Source organism: Cynoglossus semilaevis, chromosome 14 (genome assembly GCF_000523025.1).
Source record: "Cynoglossus semilaevis isolate Cse_v1.0 chromosome 14, Cse_v1.0, whole genome shotgun sequence".
Classification (NCBI taxonomy): Eukaryota; Metazoa; Chordata; class Actinopteri; order Pleuronectiformes; family Cynoglossidae; genus Cynoglossus; species Cynoglossus semilaevis.
Window position 1 is genome coordinate 16,274,287 of NC_024320.1, and position 25,054 is coordinate 16,299,340.

General features: G+C 43.0%; 7 protein-coding genes across 10 annotated transcripts in view; 2 read left to right on the forward strand and 5 right to left on the reverse strand.

The window, feature by feature from the left end:
• Positions 1-134: 134 nt before the first annotated feature.
• Positions 135-7,024, reverse strand: mlpha (melanophilin a). Of its 2 annotated transcripts, XM_008325404.3 has the most exons (16): positions 6,987-7,024; positions 5,966-6,124; positions 4,766-4,987; positions 4,452-4,564; positions 4,230-4,271; positions 4,078-4,136; positions 3,916-4,005; positions 3,733-3,832; positions 3,137-3,336; positions 2,980-3,060; positions 2,569-2,802; positions 2,057-2,227; positions 1,010-1,171; positions 870-926; positions 731-776; positions 135-611 (listed from the first exon to the last, which is right to left on the reverse strand). In XM_008325404.3, the coding sequence occupies exons 2-16, from the start codon at positions 6,073-6,075 to the stop codon at positions 574-576; spliced, it is 1,725 nt and encodes a 574-aa protein (XP_008323626.1). In that variant the 5' UTR covers positions 6,076-6,124; positions 6,987-7,024; the 3' UTR covers positions 135-573. The 2 variants fall into 2 exon arrangements, with proteins under 2 accessions (XP_008323626.1, XP_008323627.1); XM_008325405.3 differs by lacking the exon at positions 2,057-2,227.
• A 1,319-nt stretch (positions 7,025-8,343) lies between these two features.
• On the reverse strand, positions 8,344-10,307 carry LOC103389817 (CD59 glycoprotein-like). The gene is made up of 4 exons (XM_008325406.3): positions 10,109-10,307; positions 9,426-9,527; positions 9,088-9,161; positions 8,344-9,008 (listed from the first exon to the last, which is right to left on the reverse strand). Exons 1-4 carry the CDS (start codon positions 10,161-10,163, stop codon positions 8,889-8,891), a joined length of 351 nt encoding a protein of 116 aa, XP_008323628.1. The 5' UTR covers positions 10,164-10,307; the 3' UTR covers positions 8,344-8,888.
• Positions 10,308-10,588: 281 nt separating this feature from the next.
• On the forward strand, positions 10,589-15,945 carry dytn (dystrotelin). Of its 3 annotated transcripts, none has more exons than XM_025062424.1 (14): positions 10,589-11,912; positions 12,399-12,435; positions 12,529-12,603; positions 12,692-12,899; positions 12,983-13,068; positions 13,179-13,270; positions 13,622-13,693; positions 13,782-13,945; positions 14,021-14,132; positions 14,368-14,486; positions 14,553-14,738; positions 14,812-14,953; positions 15,038-15,692; positions 15,769-15,945. In XM_025062424.1, the coding sequence occupies exons 2-14, from the start codon at positions 12,417-12,419 to the stop codon at positions 15,918-15,920; spliced, it is 2,082 nt and encodes a 693-aa protein (XP_024918192.1). In that variant the 5' UTR covers positions 10,589-11,912; positions 12,399-12,416; the 3' UTR covers positions 15,921-15,945. The 3 variants fall into 3 exon arrangements, with proteins under 3 accessions (XP_024918192.1, XP_024918194.1, XP_024918193.1); XM_025062426.1 differs by having other exon boundaries at positions 12,532-12,603; XM_025062425.1 differs by having other exon boundaries at positions 10,589-12,435.
• A 143-nt stretch (positions 15,946-16,088) lies between these two features.
• Positions 16,089-19,798, reverse strand: zdbf2 (zinc finger, DBF-type containing 2). Its single transcript, XM_017038404.2, has 8 exons — positions 19,650-19,798; positions 19,078-19,171; positions 18,846-18,997; positions 18,167-18,587; positions 17,938-18,078; positions 17,546-17,865; positions 17,298-17,448; positions 16,089-17,217 (listed from the first exon to the last, which is right to left on the reverse strand). The coding sequence occupies exons 2-8, from the start codon at positions 19,168-19,170 to the stop codon at positions 16,453-16,455; spliced, it is 2,043 nt and encodes a 680-aa protein (XP_016893893.2). The 5' UTR covers position 19,171; positions 19,650-19,798; the 3' UTR covers positions 16,089-16,452.
• A 140-nt stretch (positions 19,799-19,938) lies between these two features.
• On the reverse strand, positions 19,939-21,966 carry eef1b2 (eukaryotic translation elongation factor 1 beta 2). The gene is made up of 7 exons (XM_008325409.3): positions 21,806-21,966; positions 21,136-21,258; positions 20,917-21,061; positions 20,729-20,795; positions 20,419-20,544; positions 20,157-20,224; positions 19,939-20,054 (listed from the first exon to the last, which is right to left on the reverse strand). Exons 1-7 carry the CDS (start codon positions 21,883-21,885, stop codon positions 19,968-19,970), a joined length of 696 nt encoding a protein of 231 aa, XP_008323631.1. The 5' UTR covers positions 21,886-21,966; the 3' UTR covers positions 19,939-19,967.
• A 1,132-nt stretch (positions 21,967-23,098) lies between these two features.
• On the forward strand, positions 23,099-24,454 carry arl11 (ADP-ribosylation factor-like 11). Its single transcript, XM_008325410.3, has 6 exons — positions 23,099-23,120; positions 23,309-23,370; positions 23,554-23,619; positions 23,701-23,816; positions 23,885-24,062; positions 24,212-24,454. Exons 1-6 carry the CDS (start codon positions 23,099-23,101, stop codon positions 24,338-24,340), a joined length of 573 nt encoding a protein of 190 aa, XP_008323632.3. The 3' UTR covers positions 24,341-24,454.
• Positions 24,455-24,507: 53 nt separating this feature from the next.
• The window catches only part of ebpl (EBP like), a 3,470-nt gene continuing 2,923 nt past the window's right edge, over positions 24,508-25,054 (reverse strand). The window contains exons 3-4 of the mRNA XM_008325412.3: positions 24,922-25,052; positions 24,508-24,798 (exon numbers count right to left, since the gene is read on the reverse strand). Of these exons, the coding sequence (XP_008323634.1) occupies positions 24,561-24,798; positions 24,922-25,052 (369 nt within the window). The 3' untranslated portion in view covers positions 24,508-24,560. The remainder of the gene's footprint in view (positions 24,799-24,921; positions 25,053-25,054) is intronic.

The window sequence follows — 25,054 nt, forward strand, 5'->3', positions numbered from 1 at the left end:
TGTGAAAATCGGGGACAGGTTCCTGGTTAAAGTACATTGTTCTAGTTTTGAGGTTTAAGCATTTAATTTAAATGTTCTCCTGTTCCCTGGTTATAAGATTCAATGCACTGGTTTCAGGTTCTTTTCTATATTTGTTTGTGTTGTTCTTTTTTTGCTTTTGGCTACTTTTCTGTGGCATTTCCTGTTACCTCTTTTTAGGATGTTCATAGGGTTTAGGTTCTGGTGTTTAGGTTTTGTTTTATCTTATTTAAGGGTTTCCTGAGCTCAGTTTTCCACTTTTATGATCTGCCGTGTTTTCTACATATCTGATTAATTGGTTCTTAGAATTATGGTTTTTTTTTTTGTTTGTTTGTTTGTTTTTTGTAAGGTTTGAGGTTTTACGTTGTGGTTTCTTGATGACTGGTTTTCAGTTTTAGGTTTTCTGATTTTTATGTTTCAGGTTCTCCAGTTCATGGGTTCTTCATTCTAATTTTAAATTGTTTGGTTCTCAAGTTCTTTTCTATTTTCTGGTTCTTTTGGTTCCTTCGTTCTTCTGTGGTGGTCAAGGTTCTGATTCTCCATGTAATGGTTCTATCAGGCGTTGTTGGGTCTCCACTGAGCTCCATTACTTTCTGTATAAAAACAAGTCAATGTGATGAAGGTTTTGATTCTAAAACAGTTCAACGGTGATGATGGTAAAGAACAGAAACATCAATAAACAACAAGAAATGAAGAAGATTCCCTTTCTTACTTGATACATCTTGTGAGGACTTCTTTCTTTGGTGTGAAGAAGGTGTCTGGAGGTTTAAAATTACACAAAGATAATTAGAAACAATCTGATGATATTGATAAAAGATCTGTTAATTTGTTAGTTTTGAAAATAAGCAGACCTTCTTCTTGGATCCTCCAACGCTGAGAGCCGCAATCTTACTCTCAATGTCAGAAACCTGCAATGACATTTTATTTTTTTGTGTTTATTATTTCAGGCTAAAAGACAGAAGTGGAGTAAGCAACACCATCAACAAACCACCTCGCTTTCAGCGCTCTGGACTCTGGCAGCAGTCAGCGCGACTACATCCTCCAGCTCCGAAAGTTCCGAGTCTGTAGTTCCTCCAAATCGGTTCTTGGCATTCTGCTCCAGTTTTCTCAGTTTGGCCTCCAAGTCATAGGACTGACCGGCTGTGACGTAGACCTGCAGGTATGGAGCCGCGTCACCACAGTAGTGCTAAGATGCTAACACAATGCTAATGAAAAAAGAATGCTTAAAAAGGTATGAAAGTACTTTTAACATGCTGACACGACACTTCTTACCTACAGCGCTGTGATGGCTGAGTATCAGATCAATTCTGTTCACTCTGAACCACCACAGAACAGAGTTAAAAAGAACCTCCTGCTTTAAAAACCGGTTTACAGTACTGCGGTTATACGAACCTGAGTTATTATCATATACTTCTGATGGTTCAGTCAAATTACATTTAAACTGAACTCTTTTCTATGAATCCGAAGAATTCATCGTCACCTCGTTATCTATTGAAGAAACTATAGTTTTTTGTTTTTTCCTCCCCTTTGTTGATGACTGCAGTGTTAATGTAATGGAAAAACAAGTTAAACTAGTCAGAATTTAAAATTTGAATAATGTTACATGGCTTCCAGGTGATACTGTTTTAGGTAAACTCAAACTTGTTTTTGTTTTTCAACTACCCTTAAAGTATGGATTGGATTAAACAGCGCCACCTGCTGGTTACGTAAAGTACATCCTTGTTTAAACTAGCCATATTATAAGAGATTGAAAAATGTTAAAGTCCCTACTGTTTGTCAGTTTTCAGTGCAATTATATGTAAATACTGGTTTCATGCAGTTTGATCAAATCGTGCCCTCTTTTGGACCCAGTGAGTCTGGGGTGTTTAGTTAAACCAGGTCCTTATAAGTCTAATTAAAAATCTGTTTGAGACCCAGCCCTGTTACTGGCTGGACTCATGCACACACAAAAGCCCGCCCAGAAGTGACGCCACAGTGTATGAGGGACAAGGGTGTTCAGAGTTCAGTGGTGAAGAGAGTGTCCAAGTTTAAATCTTACATTTTCCTCGAGTTCTCTGAACGCATCATCGACTTGCTTTACGTCACCTCCTGCTAAGTGGGCGTGGTCAACGGGCGCAGTGAGGCCATACTGGACCATGGCTGTTTCTGTGGCATTAAGTGTTCGCAGAACCTGAGTTGTGAGGTCGCAGAGCGCGGCAGCCGTGGATCTCTGAAAGCCACGCAGAGGGAAAAGGCATTATCCTGAATGTAGCTAACAACATTAACCAGGAAGCAGCGTTTATTCCTTTAGCAGGTGGCACCTCATGCTAACGCTTAGGACCTATGTAAGAAGTATACGTGAAATAAATTCAAACAAGAGTTTTAAAAATGGAGGTGAATCAATAATCAGTTAGCTTCACCAGCTAACTGCTGTGAAGAGAGCTGTGCTAGCTTGCGGGTAACTGTAGCAGATCCATAGCCCTGTGTGTTTAGCAGCTAGCCAAACCTAGCAGTTAAACCCAAAGCCCTTATCTTCTTCTCTTTTTACCGTCTAAAGTCTAAAGCAGTTACCTTTTGGGACTCAGTCGGCAGTTCATCACTGGAAGAGCTCAGGTCTTTGTCTTTTTTTGAGTGCAGCTTGACCGTTGCACCCCCACGGACATTAGCCCCACTTTTCCCCTGGTTCAGAATCTTCTTCCCAACCTCTTCATCAGATGAACCGCCCTTTTCACTCAGGTGTCCTGCCAACTCACTTAGTTTCCTCCTCAGCTTTTCTTCTTCATTTTGACCTGACGGTGTGGACACCTGAGAGACAATTACAGGTAGTACGTGTTTAAAGTCGGGTCACAGACCGCAAGTTTACACCTTCGACACAGGCAGGAAGTACCTGTGTAGAATCTGGACACAGACATGAAGTACATGTACATGTACCAGGACAGAGGCAGAAAGTTCTTGTGTACCTAGGGGCGGGGCTTGCCTCACCTCTTCGTCTGGTACCATCTTCTCCTCCAGCCGACTCAGCAGGTTTTCAATGGCTAACATACGTTTGTTTAAATCGTTAATCTGGTGGAGACAAATTACAGGTAATCAAATCATCGTGTCACAGCCTGATTGGTCATGACTGGCAGTCAGTTCTTACGGGTGGGGCTTGGCCGAGGTTCTCCTGAGACAGTGTTCGGCTGTTCCTGCGGCGGTGTGAAGGTGGCACATGCTGGTAACCCGGCGGGAACCTCTGGAATTCATCCTCATCAGATGTGTCAACGTACTGTTGACGAGCCACCGAGGAGCTGATCTTTGATAGAGAGCGAGTCTGGACCATCCGGTTGTCAAACAATTCCTCTGTACAAAAGTGAACCTAGTCTTGGTCTTTGTGTACGGCAGTTATCTGAGCATTCGTACTGATTAGATCTACACATGTGGTCATATTACTAGGCTATTACCCTGTGTATGTTTGTACCAGACAAATATTTATCTGGTAAGGCTAGTACCACTGAGTAAACTAAAAACTTGGCAAGGTTCTGAAGAAGCCTCTTGGATGAGAGGTCAAACATCTTCAACAAACCTCCGTCCAGTTGCCCTCGATGTAACGATGCTTGGATAAGATGACCAGCAAAACGATCTGTTGCAGTTTGTTATGAGGTTTTACTGTTGATGTCATAGTATTTATAGTATTTACTAGTATTGTTTTAGCAGTACTGTTAAGGTACTGTTCCACAGTATTAGTCTAGTACTGACCAGGCCTCATAGCATAGCGATCCAGACTCTTCCTGCGGTTGGTGCGAGGATTATATGGGTCGAAATCCATTTCGTTCCTGTAAAAGCGTTCCTCCTGCATCTGTCACGTTCATTAACAGAAAGTCATGTGAAATGTAACATGATGTTTACAAGGAAAAAGGAGACTTGATGTTCAGGGCGCACCTGAATGGACGCTCGCCGAGAGTGTGGAGCGTACTCTTCAAAGTCAAAGTCCAGAGGGTGGACAGACAGAAGACGTTTATTCTTCCTCATCTGTTAACGCAAACAATGACGCTTTTACGAACAGTAGCGGTGACGTCATTTATCACATGACTGAAGATTTACCATTTTATATCTCTGACCCTCTCCATCTCCATGGTCGTCATCATTGGTGTTGTACATGTCTGCAGAAAAATAACCAATGATCAATCACCAAAAACGAATGGGTTAATTATAAAATGGATTAATGATTGAAAACTAGTTTACTGATAACTCACAATTTTGTACATCAGGCATACTCTGAGTGTCATCATCGTGACCTGAACAAAAAATACACCACAGTTACAACAAGGCCCTTACTTTCCTGGATTAGCTTTTATGTTACAGGAGCTACTAGGTCAGTCCTGAAGGTCTTTGATTAATCCTTGAAGTCTCTGTTCAACCCTGAAGGTTCCAACTCCATCCTGAATCATCAGCAGGGTCAGAGGGTAGACACTCACCTTCTCCATTCAGCCTCTTGTACAACGATCTCATGACCTTTGCACTACCAAAGCGTTTGAATCGGTTCCGGACATTATCATGGTACCAGCCTGCAGTACCGATCTTCAGGACTCTAGAAAGAATCAGACACACAATGATGTCATCACTGCCATAGTTGGTTACCAGTAAACATGGCCGCTCCAGTCAGACTCCAGTCAGACTCCAGTCAGACCATAACTGTGGATGGAGGGGTGTCAGACAGACTCCAGTCAGACTCCAGTCAGACCATAACTGTGGATGGAGTGGTTGTCAGTGGGAGGGTCGTGGCTCTCACCTGGTCATGCGACAGTTGTCACACACCCAGCCGTGTTCCTTCTTGTTGTAACGGCTGCAGGATTTGCAGGTGAACATGTGACAATCCAGACACTGACGTCTGCTGTTGAGAAGGAACTTAAATGGCTGCAGGCAGCGAATGCACAACGAGTCTGAGAGTTGAGTCTCAGTAACCAGCAGCTCCTGCTTCGTGTCCTCCTTCTCAATCTTAGTCTTCAGGTCGCTGATGAAAAAGAAACAGAAACTGCAGTCAGTCGGTCAGGTCGCAGTAGTTTTACACGCATCATTTATTCCATACTCTAGAACCTAGAGTTTGGAAGTGTGGTCTATTGAAAAGACCACACCATAGAGCCAACTGTAGACCACACTGTAGACCACACTGTAGACCACACTGTAGGCCACGCTGCAGACCACACTGTAGGCCACGCTGCAGACCACAATGTAATTATTGTTAATTATGTTTTAGCTTACATCACTGAGACACATGACCGTCGTCTTGTAGGATCACATTTTACAATGTCACGGTAATGCTTTATCCTCTACTGACTTTGCTCCCTAGTGTTTACAGCTAAGTGCTTCATTATTACTGTGACTGGAACCAAACAAACTCCAACAACACCTCGTCTAGTTGAAGATGTTACCTGGAGATGATTAAAAATAACGACAGTATTTCTATGTAGTTGTGTTAGTATTAATTCTGCTACTCACACGCGCACAAGTTTTCTGTAGAAAACAATGGAGTCTTTGTTAATTTGCTGTTTTCCAACTCTGACCGTGTGACAGAGTCGTGATCCACTGACACAATGACGTCTCTTTCAGAAAACTGATGCCACAAACCAGCAGACAGCAGACAGACAGGCAGGCAGCAGCTCACAGCTCCATTTTTAAATATGTCCCAATTAAAACAGCCCACCAATGGGAGCAGGGTTAGGCAGTCATAGTTCATCATAGATCAAGGATTACTGTAGTCCATGTGGGCCACATTATATTCATTGTAGACCACAAATAGTTTCAGTAGAGGAACATATCACCAGTTTACTAAAATGTAGCACTCCATTCAACATTCCTTCCTAGTTTGGCCAAACGGAGACCTTCGTAGACCACGTTGAAGTCCATGTGGACCACTATATGGCCCCTGTAGACCACACTGTAGTCCCTGTAGACGACATTATTGAATTGTAAACCCAATGTAGGTTCTTACCCAAGTCTTTCCTCCTCTTTCTTCCTCAGATTGAAGTCTCGTTGAATAACCTCCCACACATGTTTGGCTTCTTCGTCCGTCAGACGAGACAAATCCAGTTTTCGCTCCATAATCCTGGGCCCAGTAGATGATTCTAGACCTGGCAGAAGATCTCGGAATCTACAGGAACAATGTGAGGAAAAAAAGTTTAAATAGGTTAAATTACAGATGGGCCTATTCTTAATGGCAGGATGTCAACAGGGTTCTAGTCCTGGTCCTACTTTTTCTAAGTTTAAGTCTAAGTTTAACAACATGTTTAATCTAGTTTGAAAAATCTCTCTCTCTCTCTCACTCTCTTTCTAAAACCTCGACCACTCGATCCAGACTAAACATCAAAATAGGAAAACCACACCCTTGGCGTGACCTTAATACCATAGTAGCAATCCCCAGATTAAAAGGAGCAGAACTGGACTGGACTCACCAAAACTACAACTAACAACAAGATCTGGCACAAACAAGACCTTCAAGAACAGAATAAGAAAACTAGACAATCACAGACCTTGACCAAAAAGAACCCAAAATAAGACCAAAACCCAGATTTACACTTAATAAACCTGGACTGAACCGCACACTAATAAAACAAGGACTAATCCAAACGGATCAGGACAGGACAGGACAGAAAAAGACCAAAAGACCAAAATCAAAGACCAACAACAAGCTAACACATGAGACTAAAACCACATTCAGGGCTGACTAACAGGACCAGGACTACTGAGGTCCAGGACCAGGACTACTGAGGTCCAGGACCAGGACTACTGAAGTCCAGGACCAGGACCGCAGGGCTGAAGGAAAGGCAGCAGAGAGATCTGGGTTCAGGGCTAATTCACTAACTACAGTAAAGTTTTGACTGAAGATGAATCTAAATTCAATTCACAGTTAAGTTTGCTCTGAATTAAATCTAAGCAAACAAAGCGTTTCAGCAAAAGAGTTTTCTTTGATCCAATTAAATCTAACAAAGTTAAATAAAGGAAAACATACTGACCGTCACAGAGTGTGTCTGTGTCTGTGTGTATGTTCAGAGTGATGACTTTACTGAGTTAGGAGCCAGAGAATCAGCTGATCACATGATAAGCATCCTCATGACACACACACACACACACACACACACACACACAGGAAGAGGAAAACTCTAATAGATGTGATGAATTGATTCCATCTTAACTTCCTCCTTAATTTAAAGGTTTTAATGGGGTGACATCAAAAATCAAACCATAGTCACCGTCCTCTACAGTTCTTTCCTGTTGGGGGAGCTAATGTCCATCTGAACTAAGATCCATCACAGGTCAGCCTGTGGACTTCATGACTAACCTGGAACCCCAGGACTAACAACCCTAACCTATGGTCACTTTAGAGCAGTGGTTCTTAATTATTTTCTGTCATGATGTTAACTATCGGATTTTTAAAGATGAAGAAAATTAAATCATGTTACATACATTCAATACCATGTTAAGGAACGAAATCTCATTTCCTACTCAAGGCGGCTTAGTTGTAGTTATCACTATTGTCCAAAAGAGGGAGCCATTGTAGCACACCTCTTTTGTACAAACGCGCCAAATGAAAAGGTAGAGGTAACATTGAAACATATCGCGTAATGTAAATATAAAATACGGATAAAATATTGTACAATTTGAAATGGATGAAGGAGGTTTGACACCTCCAAACCTAAAGAACTACTATCGTGCAGCACAACAAAATTCAAACAAAACATGACAGGAGTGGTAGCATGTGTGTTGAGGTATCTGTTTTCTTGTAATATCGAAACTTTTGAGATACTTCCAGATGTTGGATAAAACAGCTGCTTGATTATTGAAACTAGCGCTAGATGTATGTAGGTTCTTGAAGAGCCAGAAAAAGTGTACCGACAACCCCAACAAAGTCAATTTCGCATTATTGTGGTCCCCGAAAAAGAAAGAAACATGTTCATTCTGCGTCAGCCAGCAGGGGGCTGCAAAACGTATTTGGCAACACAGTCAAATTGACCTGCGAATTGCATGAAACCGGAAATAAAACATGAATCATTGTAAGATTTAAAGATTAAGATAATCTTTTAAAATAAGTGAAAGAAAGAAAGAAACAAAGCCCTTTCAGACACAGATTTTATTTTTATTATATTAACAAAGTTGAAGTTCTTTAATGGTAAATGGCTGTAAATAAAAACACACTTAAATATGGAAAACAAAATGTTAAGTATACATTTTTATTTAAACTTGACCTAAAGTTAATGAAAGTTTGGTTTAGTTTTGTTTTCAGTCACTTGTTTAATTTTAAAATGTTGTTAATAAAACTATCAATAAATAAATAATAAAATTTAACACTGATTTCCTTTTCGTAATAGCACCTGATTTCTTACCTGATCATAGATCTCGGACTTGAATTAAAGACATAGACCTGATCGAGACTTGATCTTAGAGCCCACGGTCAGACCTGATTTTCGACCCAAATCTGACCATACACCTGATTTAATACCAGATCATAGACCACCTGTTTTGAGACCTCATGTGAGACCTGATGTTATACTCAATTTTAAAATTAATCTTAGACATGGCATTACACAAGATTTAAAACTCTATAACTCACCAGGAACTGGTCTTAGACCTAAATGTCAAACCTGTAAATACACTAACCCTTAATCTTTATCTTAGTTGTGAATCTGAAACAGATCTTAGACCTGATCGTAGACTTAGACCTGGACTGTCATCAATTATTATGTTCAATAACATTTTAATTGTGTGACCCAACAAGCGTTGGGTCATGTGACAGAGCAGGATTAAAACCAGATTAGTTTTTGATCATTTGACTCGGCGTGTTAATGACATCATTGAGAAGAGACACTGACAAGTGAGGGCCATTTAGAGAAGCTGCTGCTGCGGGCAAGAGGCGGAGCTCAGTGCATCCACCACATGACCAGTCCTGTGGTAAGAAGACCAATCAGGGAGCTGGCTGCAGTTGAGGGGGCGGAGTTACAAAGATCAGAGTTACAGCACTTGAAGGTGAAGCTGGAAACCTGATGATTGATTCAGAAACAAGTAATTAATCAATCATTGATATTCTGTGATCATCAGAAGTACTCCGATTGTACTCACATGAGGAAACATTTGACTGAGGCGATTGTAGTCGCAGTCGGTGTATTTAAGACACTGACGGTATGTCATCCCTCCTACAAACACAGTATAAGTAGAAAAATGCTAGTACACAAGTAGTAACTTTATATTACTCTGCACAGACCAAGTACAAGCAAATAATATAGTACAGATGTACTACCAGACATGCCCTATAGGTGTACTCCTACAAGCAAAGATCATACTAGTATTCCATTGAAGTTTGGGTATAGAATAGATGAAGTACTAGTTTTGTACTAGGATCAGGTGTAGTACAGGTGTAGCACACATTTACAGTTATAGTAGGTGAAGTACTCTGTTACCTCTTTCGTACAGACTCAGGCAGGCGTCGTCGTAACTACAGTCGCGCTGTTTGCTGCAGCTGCCGGTGTAATCTTTACAGCTGTAACAACGGATGGCTGTACCTGAAATACACGGTAGTGCTAATGGTTAGCTTAGCTTGCAAACTGTGAGTATCTTGACAATAAAATACACACGAGTGCTTACATTAAGACAGGAAATAGCAAACATTTGGTCATCCAGGTCATGGTCAAGGTTGAAGAGTTCTGTTGGGCAACTGGCTGTGAAATCTTCTCAAGAAGACGTTTCACCTCTGATCAAGAGGCTTCTTCAGTTTGCCTCTTCACGTCCAGTTGCCTAACAGGACTGTTCAACCTAAACATTTGAATAGGTTAACATTAAATCCTGTAGCACTGACACAGTTAGCTTGGCTCAGTGTAAGAATCCTAACACCAGCTTAGCATAAGGACTGGAATCAGGAAACAGTTTATTTAAGGTTAGATAATTATGAGTACGTTTTTAGAAGCTCATATGAGCATGGTATCGTGGGTACATGTCTGTGCCAGAGGCCACACCCTCCTCTTATGCTAATGTCAGAACAGAGACAACAACATTTCTAACAAAACATTTTTTTTTCAAATGTAAAAAAGATTATTGAGTAATCAAGCAGCTGAGTTGGTCAATGAGAGCAGAACTTTAAACATACCCAGTCCAATCAGAGAGCAGCAGATCATCAGAGTGATGCCCAGGAAGCGCTTCATTTTCACCTCAGCTGCAGGTAGAGCGTTAAACAAACAGGTCAAAAGATCAGACTCCGAGGTCAGAGACAGGGTCAGTCAGAGTGACCTCAGTTGCAGGAGTAGCAGATGTTATGGTCAGTTAAACGACTGTAATCTGTTTGCGCTGGAGACCAACCCACAGAGTTAACCGTTGAAAGGGGAGGAGTCTTACTCTGTGATGCAGCAGACATTAAATTCACCCTCATCAATCCACTTTTAAATCCTTCAAATTATATTGTTGTAATGAAATGTGAATTAAATGCTGCCATATTATTTTACTCAGAACCAATGGTTTTTGGTGTTTTATACGGTGATGATGGAATGGTAATGGACGAAATCAGACAAAGTCTTTTGTTTGATCTCTGAACAGAAGAAGAAAAAGCTTCAGTGTCTCGTCATTGTTCGCCCCTAGACTTCACACAAAGAGCCCTAGTGTGCACCAGTGAGAGAGGCTTTGTCCGAATGGTCAGATCACCACCACCTTCATCCTACTCGTCCTCAGCAGAGACTCCTCACTGTGTCTCCATTCTTCGACAAATCTGTCAAACTCTTTCAGTCACATTAAAATTGGCATTGTTGTTAAAACCTGCCACAATAATAGAATTTTCTCTTTCTCTGGTTCTATTTACATTTATAATGAAGCTGCACCTCAATATCCCCAAGACCAAAACTTCATGTTTCCTGTTGGGTTTTCATCAGCTCCATCTGCAACCCTAATCTCTTCCTGTAATTTCACAGCTTGTTTTTTTTATTCCACTTTTCGATAATTTCTTTCTAACTCTCCAACATCTTTCATTAAACTCCCTTTTTTCTTTTTTTATAATACTCCTCCTTTCCATCTCCTATCTGACCTTTCTTTCTTTTTTTCTTTCTTTCTTTCTTTCTTTTTTTCTTTTTTTCTCTCTTTATTTCTTTCTTTTATACATACTGTATTCATCCTTCTTCTACTTTTCCTCCTCCTTCATAGATCTTTAACCCCTTCTATTACTTATTTTATTTATTTACATTTCATTCAGAGTAAATGACAAAAAGATGACAGTGAACAGGAGGGAGTGGTTACTTTAATTATATTAAATCATTTTAATGTTGAAACTGTTTGCTTCTCTGTCCGTCTGGAAGAAGACGTGCCACAGCAGAATGTTTTCAACAGATACTTTGAAGTTTTAAGATGTTTTTGATTGTGAGGCTCCAGGGGTGGGGCTTCAATCTGTGCGTGATGTAAGCTCGACTTTTTTCTCTGGCGACATCAACAACGCTCCTTCCTCCAAAGAATACTCCATCTTGCTTATTCACCTGCCTTAGCCACCAGGGGCAGCATCTGTAGGCAACCTGCGGAGTCTTGTGTGAGAATGTGGACTTCTTTGTTGTTTCCCGAAGTGCAACGCAGTAGAAGAAAGTGCTGAAAACTGTTGAACAATAAGTTAGAAACTTTTCTGAGAATTCTAACTTTGGTTGGATGAAGTGTATAAGGGAATTCTGCAGTTTACTAAAGATGAATGTCAAAACTGACCACAGCAGGTGTCTTGTTACCTGCTGGGATGATGTCACAGCTGTACTGGCTGCTGATTGGTCTAGAGAAGACAGCAAGTCAGCACAGCTGATGAAGAATTAAAAGCCTTCATGTTTAATTAAGTCCCTCATGTGGTCGTGTGTCAGTGCTGGGAGACAGAAGACGAGAAAACAACTTCAACACCAACAGACTCTGTGTTCACTTCTGTTTCTGTTGCTCAGGTATGTTTGTCTTGGTGTAACTGTTTCACTTTCTGATAAACATTTTGCTGCCACTAGCATCGTTTCCTTTAACTTCGGCGGTTGTCTTTCCCCATTTCCCATTTATTCATTTTTATTGTACATCTGCTGTTAACTTCCTGCCATTAGCTTCTTTTAAGCCTCCTAGCATTAGCATGCAGTTGTTAGGCCGTTGTTAGCTTGCAGTTGTTGCGCCGTCATCAACCTCTTTATAGCCTCCTGTCATTAGCTTGTTGTTTTAACTCTAGCCTACGTTTTAGCCTGTTAGCAAACTGCCATTACCTCACTGGTGTTAGCCTTGTATCTGTAGCTCGCTGTTGTTAGCCTGTTGTTGATCTCCTGTTGTAAATGACCAATGGTACGGCTTCATTTTCTTTAGTGCTTTGGCCCTCATCGTTAGGGTCGTGATATTATGACCTTTGATAGTAATAATTGTGGGTTGAATTAATTATCAAACTCCATTTTCAGATCTTAAGTGACATTACCATGGACCTGGACTCCATCGGTAAACCTTTATTTTTTTGTCAAAGTCGCCCACTTTACCTTTTATTGTTCATTCTATTTACTGTTTTTTTTTTACTTCTTTTATCCTGTCCAGAAGGCCTGAACAACATCCGCCCTTCAGTTTACAGAGTCGCCTTGAAGCTTCTGTCGCTGCAGAAGCTGTGTCACTGTAAGTAAACTGCACTATTGTTTTCTACCTATTTTTACCTATTACCTATTTTTTTTCTAGTTCCTAATTACCTTACTCTCTGTCTCAGTGGATGTGGTCTCCTCCCGACACATTACGGCAGCTTTCCAGGCGGTCGGCAGAGCTCCACAGGGAGAAGACCTGGAGTTGAGCAGAGAGGAAGTGACCCAAGTCATCAGCAGGATCTTCCAGAGCGTGTCTCATGAAGATCCAAATCAGGTGTATCCACCCGAGGCTCCAGAGGAGGCGGGCGACCTGCTGCTGATGACGTTTGACCAGTAGTCTATTCTTGTTTTCATATGATTGAACATTTTCTAGAATGCCTCAGTCCTGCAGGTGTTTGAAGGTATTCATGTTTCAGGGCTGACGTTGGAGGGTTTTCACAAGAATTTCTTCAGACTGTCCTGGTGGCGCTGTCCTCTGACCACCTAATCAGCAAGTACCGAGGTTTGTGACCTGATCATAATTGACAAATCATCATTCACTATGACTAATTAGTTGTTGGCACTCTGTTTATTAATAAAGACTTCTTCCTGATGTTGATCTTCCCTGTTAAGCTTTGCTCGCCATCTGCCAGAAAAGATCAGGAGCAGGATCAGGATTGATCAGCAGGTCTGGACTTAGGTTTTTGCTCACCTACCTCAGCAAAGTAAGAGACGCCGAATTTCCAAATTTGATGCTGTTAACATTGTTGTTAGCCCTGCTTAGGGCACTCGGTTCACTCAGTTACAAGTCCTATTGCTTGTTATTGCAACCGACACTATTATTAACTTGGTGTTATTGATGTCAACAACAGTTACCAAAACTATTATAATAAGTGAATGAATCTGACACTACCTTGCTGCTGTTATTGCATTCATCAATATGACCAATGTTGTCTATTTTAAGCAACACTAATGCTAACTTACCTGTTAGCTAACCTGCTCAATGTAATCACTGCTCCCACTATTGTACAGTTTTTAATCTTTAACTTTCTGACACATTATTCTTCATGTTCCAGATTCCAGCTGTGGTGCAGGAGGGGGAAGTTTTTGGGGCTGTGGTCGACGCAGTAGATGCGTGTTTTGAGGGGGTACGACATTACATAATCGAATAATGTTTGTTGTCATCTGTAGCTACCGATGTTGTAGCCAATGCTAATGCTATCTCTGCTTTTCCAGGTGACAACGTCATCGGTGAGTGCGGCTCATGCAATGTCATGGTTGAAGAGTGAGCCACGCCTCCTCCTGTGGTTGCCCACACTCTACCGTCTGTCCGTCTCCCAAAACGTCCAACACCGCATCCGCTGTCACACTTGTAGGATGTATCCAATCACAGGGCTCAGGTTAGTGGCCAGTCAGCTGCCTGTTCTGCTGATGATGTCATAAGCCATTTTGATGTTTGTCATGTGTTTGTTTAGGTACCGATGTCTGAGGTGTGTGAACGTCCACATGTGTCAAAGTTGCTTCCTGAGTCAAAGAGAGAGACGGAGACACAAGAAACACCACCCACTGATGGAGTACTGTACACCAGTGAGACAAAGCCTCTATGTCCTTGTTGGACTGTTACTGCCCCTTTGTTAGCGTCCTATTGTCCCTGCTTCACTGTCTACCATCCTGTGCTCCTGTCTTACTGTCTCGACCCCATTTCTAATTCTGTCTCAGTATCCATTTTCTTATTGTCTTTGTCCTTGTCTTACTTTGTCTGTCTTCCTGTATCTGTGTTTGATTCTGTCCTAATGTCTTTGTCTCTGTCTTACTGTGTTAGGTGACATGGACAGAGTCTCTGTCCTCTCTGGCGCGCCGTGCTCGACATATCTTGCTACCACAGAGACGCCAGAGAGAGGATACCAAGAAGTGGGGGGTGCCGGAAGAGACTGAGGACAGGTGAGACAATAAACAGGTGAGACACACATGACATCTCAGCATCCCCTGACCCAAGTGTTTCCTCAGAGCTCCAGCAGGATTTGCTGATGCAGACGTCTGTCCCAGTTGTCGCTCCACCTCATCTCCTTGTCCACCCACGTCTGTTGGTCAGAGCTTGGACAACAGTGACAGTCCAAAGCAGCAGGTGGCGACGCCAGAGGAGAAGTCAGATACTCTGAGGGATGACATCGTAAACCTACAGAGAGACAAATGGTAGGGAATAACATCGGTGAGGACCAATCAGAGAGCAGGGTGTGTTCTTATGCAGACGGCTCTCCTCCAATAGGCTGTTGGAGCAGGAAGTTAAGGCATGGCGTCTCACAGTCCAATCAGAGCAAGGCTTACTAGAGGACAGGTGTTACCAAATGGAGGTTACCATGGAGACTCTGAGACAACAGAATCTCCGCCTGCAGGGAGCGCTGTCACAGGTAATAAAATCACTGATGTCAGTATCAGCAGCAGGTCCATCACAGATGATGTCAGGGGGAGGAGCTAAAACTGTTTTCCTTTAGACTTTAATCAAGTTGGAGACTAAACCACAGACCCTCACCACAGACAGTGACATCATCATCCCACAGGCCACCACTGACCCTGAAGACAGGAAGGACCAAATTCTTCCACCTACAGTCCACTACAACTCAGCTCAGACCACCTCTGACCACGAGGACAACCAAAGTCCGGCTCCAACCGTTTACAGTGAGACACTTCAGACTACCTCTGATCATGAAGACCCAGACCAGAGTCCATCTCCCACAATCCACTGGGAATTAGATCCAGAGGACCAGGATCAGAGCCCGAGTCCCACGATCCACCAGGGAGAACATCAGACACTCTCCTACAACGAGGAGGACCAAAGTCCATCTCCAACCATCTACTGCGAGACGCTGTACATTAACTCCGATCCTGAAGAGCATGACCAGAGTCCCGGTCCCACAATCCACCAGGGCTTAGACTCCGGGGACAAAGACCAAAGTCTGAGTCCCAAAGTCCATCATGAGACATCTGAACCCTGTGTCCAAAGGTCTGATGATGATGTTCATGAAAGGTTTTGTCATCAGATGAGGGAAAATGAAGTAGCAGAGGATGATGGGAAGTGTAGTGCAGAAGAGCAGATTGAGAAGGCAGTGGACCGACTGAAGAAGGAGCTGGAGGCTCAGAGACACACTGGTAAGTCCACAGCAACCACGGCTGCTTTAGAAAGAAGGTCAAGTCCTCACCATATCCTGTCTGTGTCTGTATGCAGGTGACAGGAAGTGGGCGGGGCTTGTAGTAGCAGCGGAGCAGGTGGGAGGTGCTGTCCACTCCCTGGTGGACGCACTGATGTGGGACAAACACGGAAAAACACAGGTGACAGAAACATTTACTGACAAAATTTTATTTTACAACTTTAAATAAAAAACAGTACAAATACACAGTTAATATTTGCTGCACCTTTTTATTAGCTGATGTTTAACTAACAGTTAGCTAAGCACTGGAGCTGAGCTTTTTTTAAACTCTCAGGTAAAATTCAGTACTCTGATTAACTGTTGACAAAATGGACTAATGCTTATGTCGATCTGTTGACTCAGTTTAGGCTCATACTCTGTTTGTTGGACATCTGCTGTTGGTTCTTAGTAAAGTCACCAGTGTTTGTAAACCTTTAGCTTAGCTTTTCTTTCATTTACTTCTCTCTGTTGGCTAGCACTAAGTTTCACCTAAAAGTTTAACTAACAGTTGACTTAACAGTAACTTTTAATTTCTCAGCTAAATTTTAGGATCAGATATACTAACTTTGGCTAAAAGTTAGCTTAACATCAGCTAGCGCATGTTCATCATCATGATCAACGTTTATCTTTCAACTCATCACTATAAGGCCAACCAGTAACTAACATTAGTGTCTAACAGTGTCTTTAGCTGCCATTTAAAGAATGCGATTGATTCAGCTCAGCTAGCTTTGCCCCCTGCGGCTTCTTCGCAGGCGGGGAGGAGGATGACCGAGCTCATTACAGACAGAGGTGCCGCGTCTCAGCCCCTCTCTCCTGGATAAATGGGGCGTGGTCTGACTCCTGGTTCTTCTTTTGGACAGGAGCGGGTGTGTTCTCTCCCTTTTCCCTCCCCTTGCTTTCTCAGATCTGCTCCGCCCTCTGACCAGTTTCTTGCTGATGTTTGATGATGTCTTGGCGGCTACACTCTGAGAGTCTGAAGGCCCCTCGTCTTGTGCTCTGTCAGCATTCAGTTCTGGACTCAGACTTCGGAACAGCTGACGGATGCAAGATGGGGATTGGCTGATGGAAACTGTGGAATGGTGTTGCTTCCAGATAAAGCTCTTTTTGGGTGCATGACTGAGAATGCGGGCGGTGTTAAGGTCATAGAAGCTGACAGGGAGTGGTTTGTATTTCACCTTTGGCCCCTGCAGGTGGAGTGGTCGCCTCTTCCGCTTGCAGCTTCTGGAGGAGGTGGAGCCTACTGAGGGCCCTGGGGCAGGGCCGGAGGGAGAGCCCAGCAGGTAAATCACAGACGTATGGGGCTGCACCGGGGACACAATGCTGGGGAGGAATGAGGGGATGTCTTGCCTTTTTGACCTAGGTGTCCTTTCAACTGTGTTCTGGATGGTTGCAGCGGGGACAGTCGTCGGTGGAGTCTTTGGAGCAGCCTGATGAACAGCAGGTAGAAAAAACTGCAGGGTCTGCGTGCTGCGGCTGACTTTAACCACCTGAGAGAAAACAACACAGTGAGACCAAAAAGTTCTTTAAACAGCTCTTTGCACTCCCTCAGACTCAAACACTGACTGACCTGACACCTGGATGCCACCCTGACGCTCCGCCTCCTGCTCCTCCTCTGCTCGTACTCGGACTCATTACAGTCCAATAACAGCAGGTCAGCCGCTGCTTCTTCCTCTTTGCTCTTTTTGCACATCTTTTTATTTCGGGTTCTCCGTCCATACCTGGGTGCGTAATGACATCAGAGTTTTATATGGAAATGTTATATTGATATTGTGTTTTTTGAACTGTGTGAGGAGTGTTAATTCAAGGTTCTGTTACCTGGCCAGACTGTCACTGTCAAAGTAGCAGACAAACGCTCCTCTCCTAAACTGTTGAACCATCTGCTCTACCTTCTCTTCATCTTCTTGCTGGATCTCCAGCCAGCTTTTTCCTCTGAAGGATTGTGGGATATGTTCAGGAGTGGGCAGGGTCAGGAAATCAATTTTCTCTGGCCCAGCTCCATCCTCTGCTCTGTGATGACTTTTCAGGGCAGAATCCAGCTGCTGTGAGTAGACCTGGTCCTCCAGGTGAACCTGCAGATCCAAAAGGCGGTCCAGGCCTTTTCCATGACTTTCGCCCTGCCCATTATTATGTGCCACCTGCAGAAAAGGAAATGTTTTAACATGCACACTCATGTGGGTTCTGAGGATGGGCCCAGTTGCGTCACTCACATGAATGTAAGTGTCCCATTCTTCGCTCTGGGATGTGCAAACGCTGATGTGCAAACTCTGCGTCTCCTCCTGCTGGCAGGACAAATTCCCACAGATTTGCTGTTGACTGGAAATAACATCAGCACAAACCAGCTGTATCACCTAAGTGTCAGAGAACATGACAGAGATGTGATAACATAACATCATTTGTTTGTTTGTTTTAATGACATCATCAGAAATGGAAACAAACCTCCTCAATGGTTTGCTCCACCGTGTCCCCGATTTCAGAATTAAATTCCGCTGTCCCCTCTTTCTGATGACTCGGGTGGGGCTGTTCTGTTGGGTGGGGCCTTTGTGAGGTCAGGTCCTGGAGGCCGACTTCTGAAGGATCACTATTTTTTCTTCTGTCTGTCTTTCTGTGAGCTTTTCTGTAAATGCGCAGTGGAGCCCTGGTCTGCAGAGGTGGGGTCTTTTGTGAGTGTGTACTTCCTGATTGGCTGTGGTGGGTCTCTTCTTGTTGATTGGGTGGCTTACAAGAGGCGTAGTCCGAGCATGATAAACAATCTTTTATGCTCTGGGATATACAGTCATTATCAGAGAGATGAACATCATCGAGCTCTGGTCTAGGTGACAGAGGGAGGAAGACTGAAGGCAGGTCAGCATGAGACGGCCTGGGGGGAGGAAGTGACCACAGATGAGTCAGATGGGGACATGTTACATTAGAGGTTCCATAAGGCTTCTAGATTGGACTCAAATGTCTTGGTAAAGTAAACATCCTGAAAAGTAGTGGTATGGTAATTGTAGTGTTGCTACATAGCAGGACACGACATGGCTTCAATAAATGTTATAGTACAGCAAAGTCATACTATGGTAGCCCACAGTAGTAATAAGGGGTCTCAAATGTGGAACCAGTTGTTTGCTTTGCTCACCTGGGGTCACCGTAGCGGTGTGGGTGGTGCAGCAGGACGTCCTGCAGGAAACGCTCCAACAGTGTCGCCCTGCTGCTGCTGACACTGCCAAAGGAGGAGGAGCTTCTGGAGGAAATTCTAACAGAGTCCTGGTGTCTGAGACTAGACAGGTGCTGGAGACATACAGTTGAGTGTGAATGGATGACCCAGGTCACATGACTCAGTTGTGTCTGTAAATAAAACTAGTATGTACCTCATCCAGATTTCTGTAGAGGACTCTGCAGAACCCACAGTAACCCTGACCACCACTTCCTGCACTAGTACCAGGTTGAGACTCCCCCCACATTCTGTCAATCAAACACCATTAAAAAGTCACTGATGAGTTCAGACCAATAGACCAGCACTCAATGACTTATAAACTTACAACTGAAGTTTGCAGCTTTTAAGCACCAAATTACTTTGTCTTGAAATTTCCTTTACTTTAAATTAAATATTGTTGTACGTTATCCTGACATTTTGACAATAATTCAAAATTAAATAGATTACAAAATCATACTAGGTTCGCGACTTGACATGTTAAAAATGCAGCCTTAGCGTCGACATTTTATACAGAGTTTGGGCTTAATTTGCCCAGGTGTTTGGCTCACAGGTCTAAGGTAGAGAGGCTTGGCATCACTGATGACGCGGTTGCTGACGTGCGTGATCAGCAGCATACAGCTTTTAGCGGGCTGGCTTCGCTGTTAGCATTGCCTTTCAAACGCTGCGTTACTGGCTTTCTACAACCTACAGTAAGGCACAGTCGCTTAACCAGTCGAACTAGTTTACCTGCTCCTCCGTTTTCCCAGTCCTCTACGACGTACACTTTTTACTTTTCGAGAATCTGAAGCGCCATCCTCTTCGAGCTGTTCCACTGCTGTTTAGTTCCGGTCTGACCAATGACTTCCGGTAAAGCTGAAGCATTACTGCAAGACGTTCTGCCACCAACAGTTCAGAGCCAGTAATGCAGCCGTATTCCCAACATTCAACTGATTTAGAGTTGTATCCAGTTTGTGTGAATCATCCCAATTCCACAAACAAAAACGCCAGGTTTCAAATGAGACCCAATAGACAGACAATAGACAGGAAACTCTTTATTGTTGAAGTTTAGATTTTGTTGAAGGCAGCAACATCCATGGACTGGACGAAGTCCTCAAAGGCAGTGATTTTTTCCTCAAGGATATCTGTTCCTACCTGTATATTGTAGATAAATAAAAAGGAAAAATTTAAAAAAGTCAGAACATAACATAAAATTTTAGTTTTAGTCTTGGCCATCTTTGATTTTTTTTTACCCACCTTGTCATCTTCAACAACGCAGCCAATCTGCAGCTTCTTGATGCCGTAACCCACTGGAACCAATTTAGCTGCAAGGGGAAAACCGGTTTATGAATAACCATCACTTTGATGACCAAATAAGTTCAACTTCTTAAGTTTTTGCCCAGTGATTTCAGATTTTTTGAGGTTGTACATCACATCTTCAGCCGAAAGATGGTGAGTTAGATCATCATCAACTTCCTGATCGGTTAATATTACAACACAGCGAAAAAGAAAGACTTACACTGTCCCCAGACCAGTCCGTCCATCTGGATGCTTCGGACGTTCTCCTCCAGCATTGCCATGTCTGTTTCATCGTCCCATGGCTTCACGTCCAAGAGAATGGATGACTTGGCAATGAGGGTGGGCTCTGAAGGGGACAGGGGAAGTAACCTATTAACAATCACGACTACGGTGACACAGCTTAATGAGTGGATGCTTATAGACTCTAATCAGAAAATAAAAGATATCCATCAGAAGCTCAGCCGAAAGATGGTGATGAAATCATCACAGAGTCAATTTCAACTTAGACTGGTGATCATGGGATGACGTACTTTTGGACTTCTTGGCAGCATACTCAGCCAGGCGCTGCTCCTTCAGCCGTGCTGCCTCAGCGTCTTCCTGAAACAACAACCCAACATTAATACCCCATTTTTATTGGCCTGGAACGATGTGAGCTCACACACACCTCATCACTCCTGTTTAGAATAAGCTTCAACTAAGCTCCCTACAGCGAGCTCACCTCATCATCAGAACCAAACAGGTCTATGTCATCATCGTCTTCTTCATCTTTAGCGGGTGTTTTAGCGGGGGCAGAGCTGGTGGTGGTGGTGTCAGCCACACCTGGGGGTCCGTACTGACCCAGGGGTTTTTTCACACCTGGAAGACTGAAAGGAGAAAACCTCTGCTGACCTGGACGCTGACCACGCCACAGGTGTCGTCAGTTGATCAGGGTACCCACCTGTTCTTCTGGTTGTTGTACGACTTGATGTGGTTGTACCAGCGCAGGGCATGGCACAGGTCTGCAGAAGGAGGAGTGGGGATGGCCTCAAACACAGCCACATCAGCTTGAGATGGGACGTAGCTACAAAGGTGGAGGACACGTCACCATTAGACCACTGCCAACAGTTAACGCTCATTTGTTGGCTAATCCTGATCCATTTGTCGACTTGCTTCGCCATAATAACAACCGAATTATTCCCGTGACAACTTTTATACTACTAAATTATGGTGCACATTTAATGACGCGAACCTTAACTAATGAGCTGTAAAAGCGTCCAGAACAAAGTTCTTCATAAATATCCGTCAGTTAGCGCCATGTGACACAGGTTAGCATTAGCTTGTGCCGACATGGGCCGCAGTTTAACTTCAAACTAACGTCAAGTTCGGTTCCCTCTGGTCTGATTCATACGCCACGTCAACCAATTGTTTAATATACACATTCGGCATTTTATTTGTGTACGAAACGTTAACGTCAGAGTTAATTGCAGCTCCTCCCGGAGGTGCAACTCACCAGACGGAGCTCTAGCATCAGCGCGGCCTAAATGGCAGCAGTACCGGCTACAGTAAGTGCAACAAAACACGTTATTCTGGATATTTATTCTCTAATCAACGACTTCTACTTCACTGACCCCTCGATGTAGCTCCGGTCTGATAAGAAATTATTGAGAACAGCGAGGCCGGAGGTGGATTTAAGGTCACCGAAGCCCATGATGACGGTAAAGATGGGATATAAAGGAGACGATGGCGGAGGGAAAGGAAAGAGAAGGAGGGCAGACAACTTTAAATAACCGAAGCAGAGCCACGCCTTAACTGCGTTAGTACCGCCCCTACTCCTTAACAACTTAAGGGTTTTATAGTACAACCGAAACGGCTCTCTGCCTTTTGGCAGCTCTTTTATCCCCTATGCTGGACATTCAGAGTATAAACACGCACTAAATTAGATTCGATTCAATATTGCTGTCATTGCACGTGCCACAAATACAGATAACGAAATGTAAACTGCATCTAACCAGAAGTGCAAAATCAGCGGAGATACATTTGAATTTAATAAAGGGTAACACTGAAATAATTATTAAATATTAAACTTTTAATTTAATAATGAATGATTAATAAATATATATTAAACACTCTTAATACAAAAATACAACAAATATCCATCCATTTTCATCCGCTACCGGGTCGCAGGGGCAGCAGTCGCCACCCAGATCACACTGCACCGTACCAACCCCCCTGAACCTTCCTGCAGGTGGTGAGTCCACTGGAAGGTACCAACCGCCCTAACCGGGATTCGAACTTGCCCAGGAGGTGAACCCTGGGGTTCTACACCAATGACAGAGACATTGTCTCTGGGCCAAAGCGCCGCAATACAACAAATAAATACAATAAAATATAGTTAATATTATTATTAAATTTATTCTTAAATTAATTTAAGAATAAATTGAATGTTTTCTTATTCTGAGAATTTAATTTTAAATTCTAATTTTAACATCAGAAGACATTTTTTAAAGTTTTTTTTCTCTTGAGTGTGGCTCATTTGTTTTTTGTGCATCTCTTTCAGATTAAATGTGTAAGATTTATGTTTTAAAACCTAAAGTGAATATGACTGTTTGTTACGGAATTCAGACATTTTGTTGCAGAACTATAAAGTATGGATAAATGTAAATTAAGAGTACACTTCATCAGATGTCATTTCTAAGATCAAAAATGGCAGAATTGGACTTTGTCTCTTAAACATCATATTAAGCTCAGTCAGAGTTTAGTCTGAAAGAAGTGAGATAAGATATCAGTTAAACACATAGACATGACCTTGGACTGCAAACACGTTTGGTTTAGTCTTTTCAGTTAAAGAAAAACGACTGCATGTGGTTGTATGTTTGTCAGGAAGTGTGTGTCGGTGTGTGAAACCTGCCTTTGAGGCAAAAATGCAGTCCGACCTGTCTCATAGTCACATGACCTTGTCTGTCGTGTGTCATTGGCTGAAGCCAGAGAAACACACCTGATTAGATTGGAGGGTGAGAAGAAGAAAAAGAAAAAAGGGCAGGAAAACAGTAGGAGGAAGTCTACGGAGAACACAGACACAGGAGAAGAAGAAGAAGAAGAATCCCTGCTCACTTCGTTCTCCTTCTCCACAGGTGTGAGAGAGTCCACGGATGGAGGTTCTGGGGCCCAATCTCACTCGACCAGGAGTCCTCAGGTAACAAACACGTTTGTTTTCATCAGTTCCTTCCAATGTTGTTTAAGGTTAAAGAGAAAATATAAGCTGTTCAGATTTGTAAACGTAAGAACGTGTGTGATGTCTCTCCTTCTACTTTGGAATGTGGCGCATGTTTGTCTTTTTACATTTTGATTTGGTTTTAATATGTCCTAATACCTTCAGGTTCTCCTGATGGGTCTGGACTCCTCTGGGAAGTCCACTCTTCTGGCCCACTTGTTGACAGGAAGGGTGAGAACCTCATAGATTCTTTTCCCCTAGTACATTGTTCCATGTTTGTGACACAGCTGCTGTTCCCCTTTGAACCCTGAGGTAATGGACACCTCTCCAACTATTGGCTTCAACGTGGGAACCTTCATCTTGGACAAGAAGACGTCTTTGACTGTCTGGGATGTAGGAGGACAGAAGAGCATGAGACCCAACTGGAGGTACCAAACAATCTGAGCCACACCTTCAGCCGTCCCCAGCGTCTCCTCATGTCCATTCTTCTCTCCAGGTACTATCTGGACAGCTGTAAGGCTGTAGTCTTCGTCGTGGACAGTTCTGATAGCGCTCGTTTACCTGAGGCCCAGAAGGCTCTGAAGAAAGTTTTGAGTGACGACAGACTTAAAGGAGTTCCTCTGATGGTTTTGGCCAACAAGAAGGACTTACCCAACTCCATGACCATCAGAGAGGTGAGGCCACCTTCCTCCACCAAAGTCCATAGAGAAAATGAATGATTTTAGCTCAAAGTTACCACCGGGGGCAGCAGTAGGCCTGGGGTCTTGGTGAGTTTCAATGGCAGATTTGTTTTCTGGACCTGTGTGTTTTGTCCTCTGTTCAGATCTCCAATCAGCTGGGTCTCAACAGCTACACAGAGCGTCTGTGGGAGATTCAGGCGTGCAGCGCTCGACAGGGACTGGGCCTCCAACAGGCCTTCGTCTCTGTCAACAAAATGATGAAGAGGAGCTGAGGAGCAGGGAGATTCTACATCTTAATGTCTGCATGTCTTTCACAAAACAAAATGAAGATTTGATGTTTATCATATTTATTAAAATGAAAGTTGAAGTGAAGAGATAATGTTATCATATTTTAAAAAAATAAAAGTTTTTTTATTAAATAAAAGCTGAATGATATTCATTTGGGGGGAAATGGGAAACTTTATTTATTGATTAGTACATGTTGAGAACTGATTACTTGTACTTGTCTATGCCTGTGGCATCACTGTGCAACCTCTTTAGGCTGAACCAGGATTGGACGAGCAGCAACAGCGGGATTAGCACCCACAGTCCATTGAAGAAGACCAAGTAGACCCACAGGTAGAGCCAGTGAGCCGTGTCCAGGTGTGGACTGCCCTCCAGCCAATCAGGACAGAAGGTCATCCAGCCTCCATAAAGCTCACACACACACAGCACCACCTGCAGGTAGTGTCTGTTTGAAAACAAAAAACAAAATGCCTTCTGTAGGAAATGTTGTTTTTAAATACATATAGTTTGTCAGTAATTGTAGAACTTTAGAGTCAGATGTGTTTATATAGAACTGTTGATTCAGTACCTGTAGAACTTTTGAGTCAGAACTGCGTAAATTAGAAAGATTCCAATCAGAGAACAGACGACCACTGTCAGAATCTCAATGGAAACGATGGTTGAGTCAGAAACTAACCAACGACTGTCTGCTTTACCGTACT

Bases quoted from the DNA above. Each gene is read 5' to 3' on its own strand.
- mlpha (XM_008325404.3), bottom strand. From the start codon at position 6,075: ATGGAGCGAAAACTGGATTTGTCTCGTCTGACGGACGAAGAAGCCAAA. The intron at 3,337-3,732 runs GTCAGTACTAGA...ACTTTTGTACAG, and splicing joins TCGCTATGCTATGAGGCCTG to AGGAATTGTTTGACAACCGG. The intron at 2,803-2,979 runs GTGAGGCAAGCC...ATTGTCTCTCAG, and splicing joins AGATGGTACCAGACGAAGAG to GTGTCCACACCGTCAGGTCA.
- LOC103389817 (XM_008325406.3), bottom strand. From the start codon at position 10,163: ATGAAGCGCTTCCTGGGCATCACTCTGATGATCTGCTGCTCTCTGATT. The intron at 9,528-10,108 runs GTATGTTTAAAG...CGTGTATTTCAG, and splicing joins CTGCTCTCTGATTGGACTGG to GTACAGCCATCCGTTGTTAC. The intron at 9,009-9,087 runs GTGAGTACAATC...ATCAATCATCAG, and splicing joins TCAGTCAAATGTTTCCTCAT to GTTTCCAGCTTCACCTTCAA.
- dytn (XM_025062425.1), top strand. The intron at 14,739-14,811 runs GTAGGGAATAAC...CTCCTCCAATAG, and splicing joins AACCTACAGAGAGACAAATG to GCTGTTGGAGCAGGAAGTTA. The intron at 15,693-15,768 runs GTAAGTCCACAG...GTCTGTATGCAG, and splicing joins GGAGGCTCAGAGACACACTG to GTGACAGGAAGTGGGCGGGG.
- zdbf2 (XM_017038404.2), bottom strand. From the start codon at position 19,170: ATGTGGGGGGAGTCTCAACCTGGTACTAGTGCAGGAAGTGGTGGTCAG. The intron at 17,449-17,545 runs GTAACAGAACCT...TTACGCACCCAG, and splicing joins GACAGTGACAGTCTGGCCAG to GTATGGACGGAGAACCCGAA. The intron at 17,218-17,297 runs GTCAGTCAGTGT...GTTTTCTCTCAG, and splicing joins GGGTGGCATCCAGGTGTCAG to GTGGTTAAAGTCAGCCGCAG.
- eef1b2 (XM_008325409.3), bottom strand. From the start codon at position 21,885: ATGGGCTTCGGTGACCTTAAATCCACCTCCGGCCTCGCTGTTCTCAAT. The intron at 20,796-20,916 runs GTGAGCTCGCTG...TTGTTGTTTCAG, and splicing joins TGTTTGGTTCTGATGATGAG to GAAGACGCTGAGGCAGCACG. The intron at 20,545-20,728 runs GTACGTCATCCC...TGTCCCCTTCAG, and splicing joins TGCTGCCAAGAAGTCCAAAA to AGCCCACCCTCATTGCCAAG.
- arl11 (XM_008325410.3), top strand. From the start codon at position 23,099: ATGCAGTCCGACCTGTCTCATA. The intron at 23,121-23,308 runs GTCACATGACCT...CCTTCTCCACAG, and splicing joins GCAGTCCGACCTGTCTCATA to GTGTGAGAGAGTCCACGGAT. The intron at 23,371-23,553 runs GTAACAAACACG...TAATACCTTCAG, and splicing joins ACTCGACCAGGAGTCCTCAG to GTTCTCCTGATGGGTCTGGA.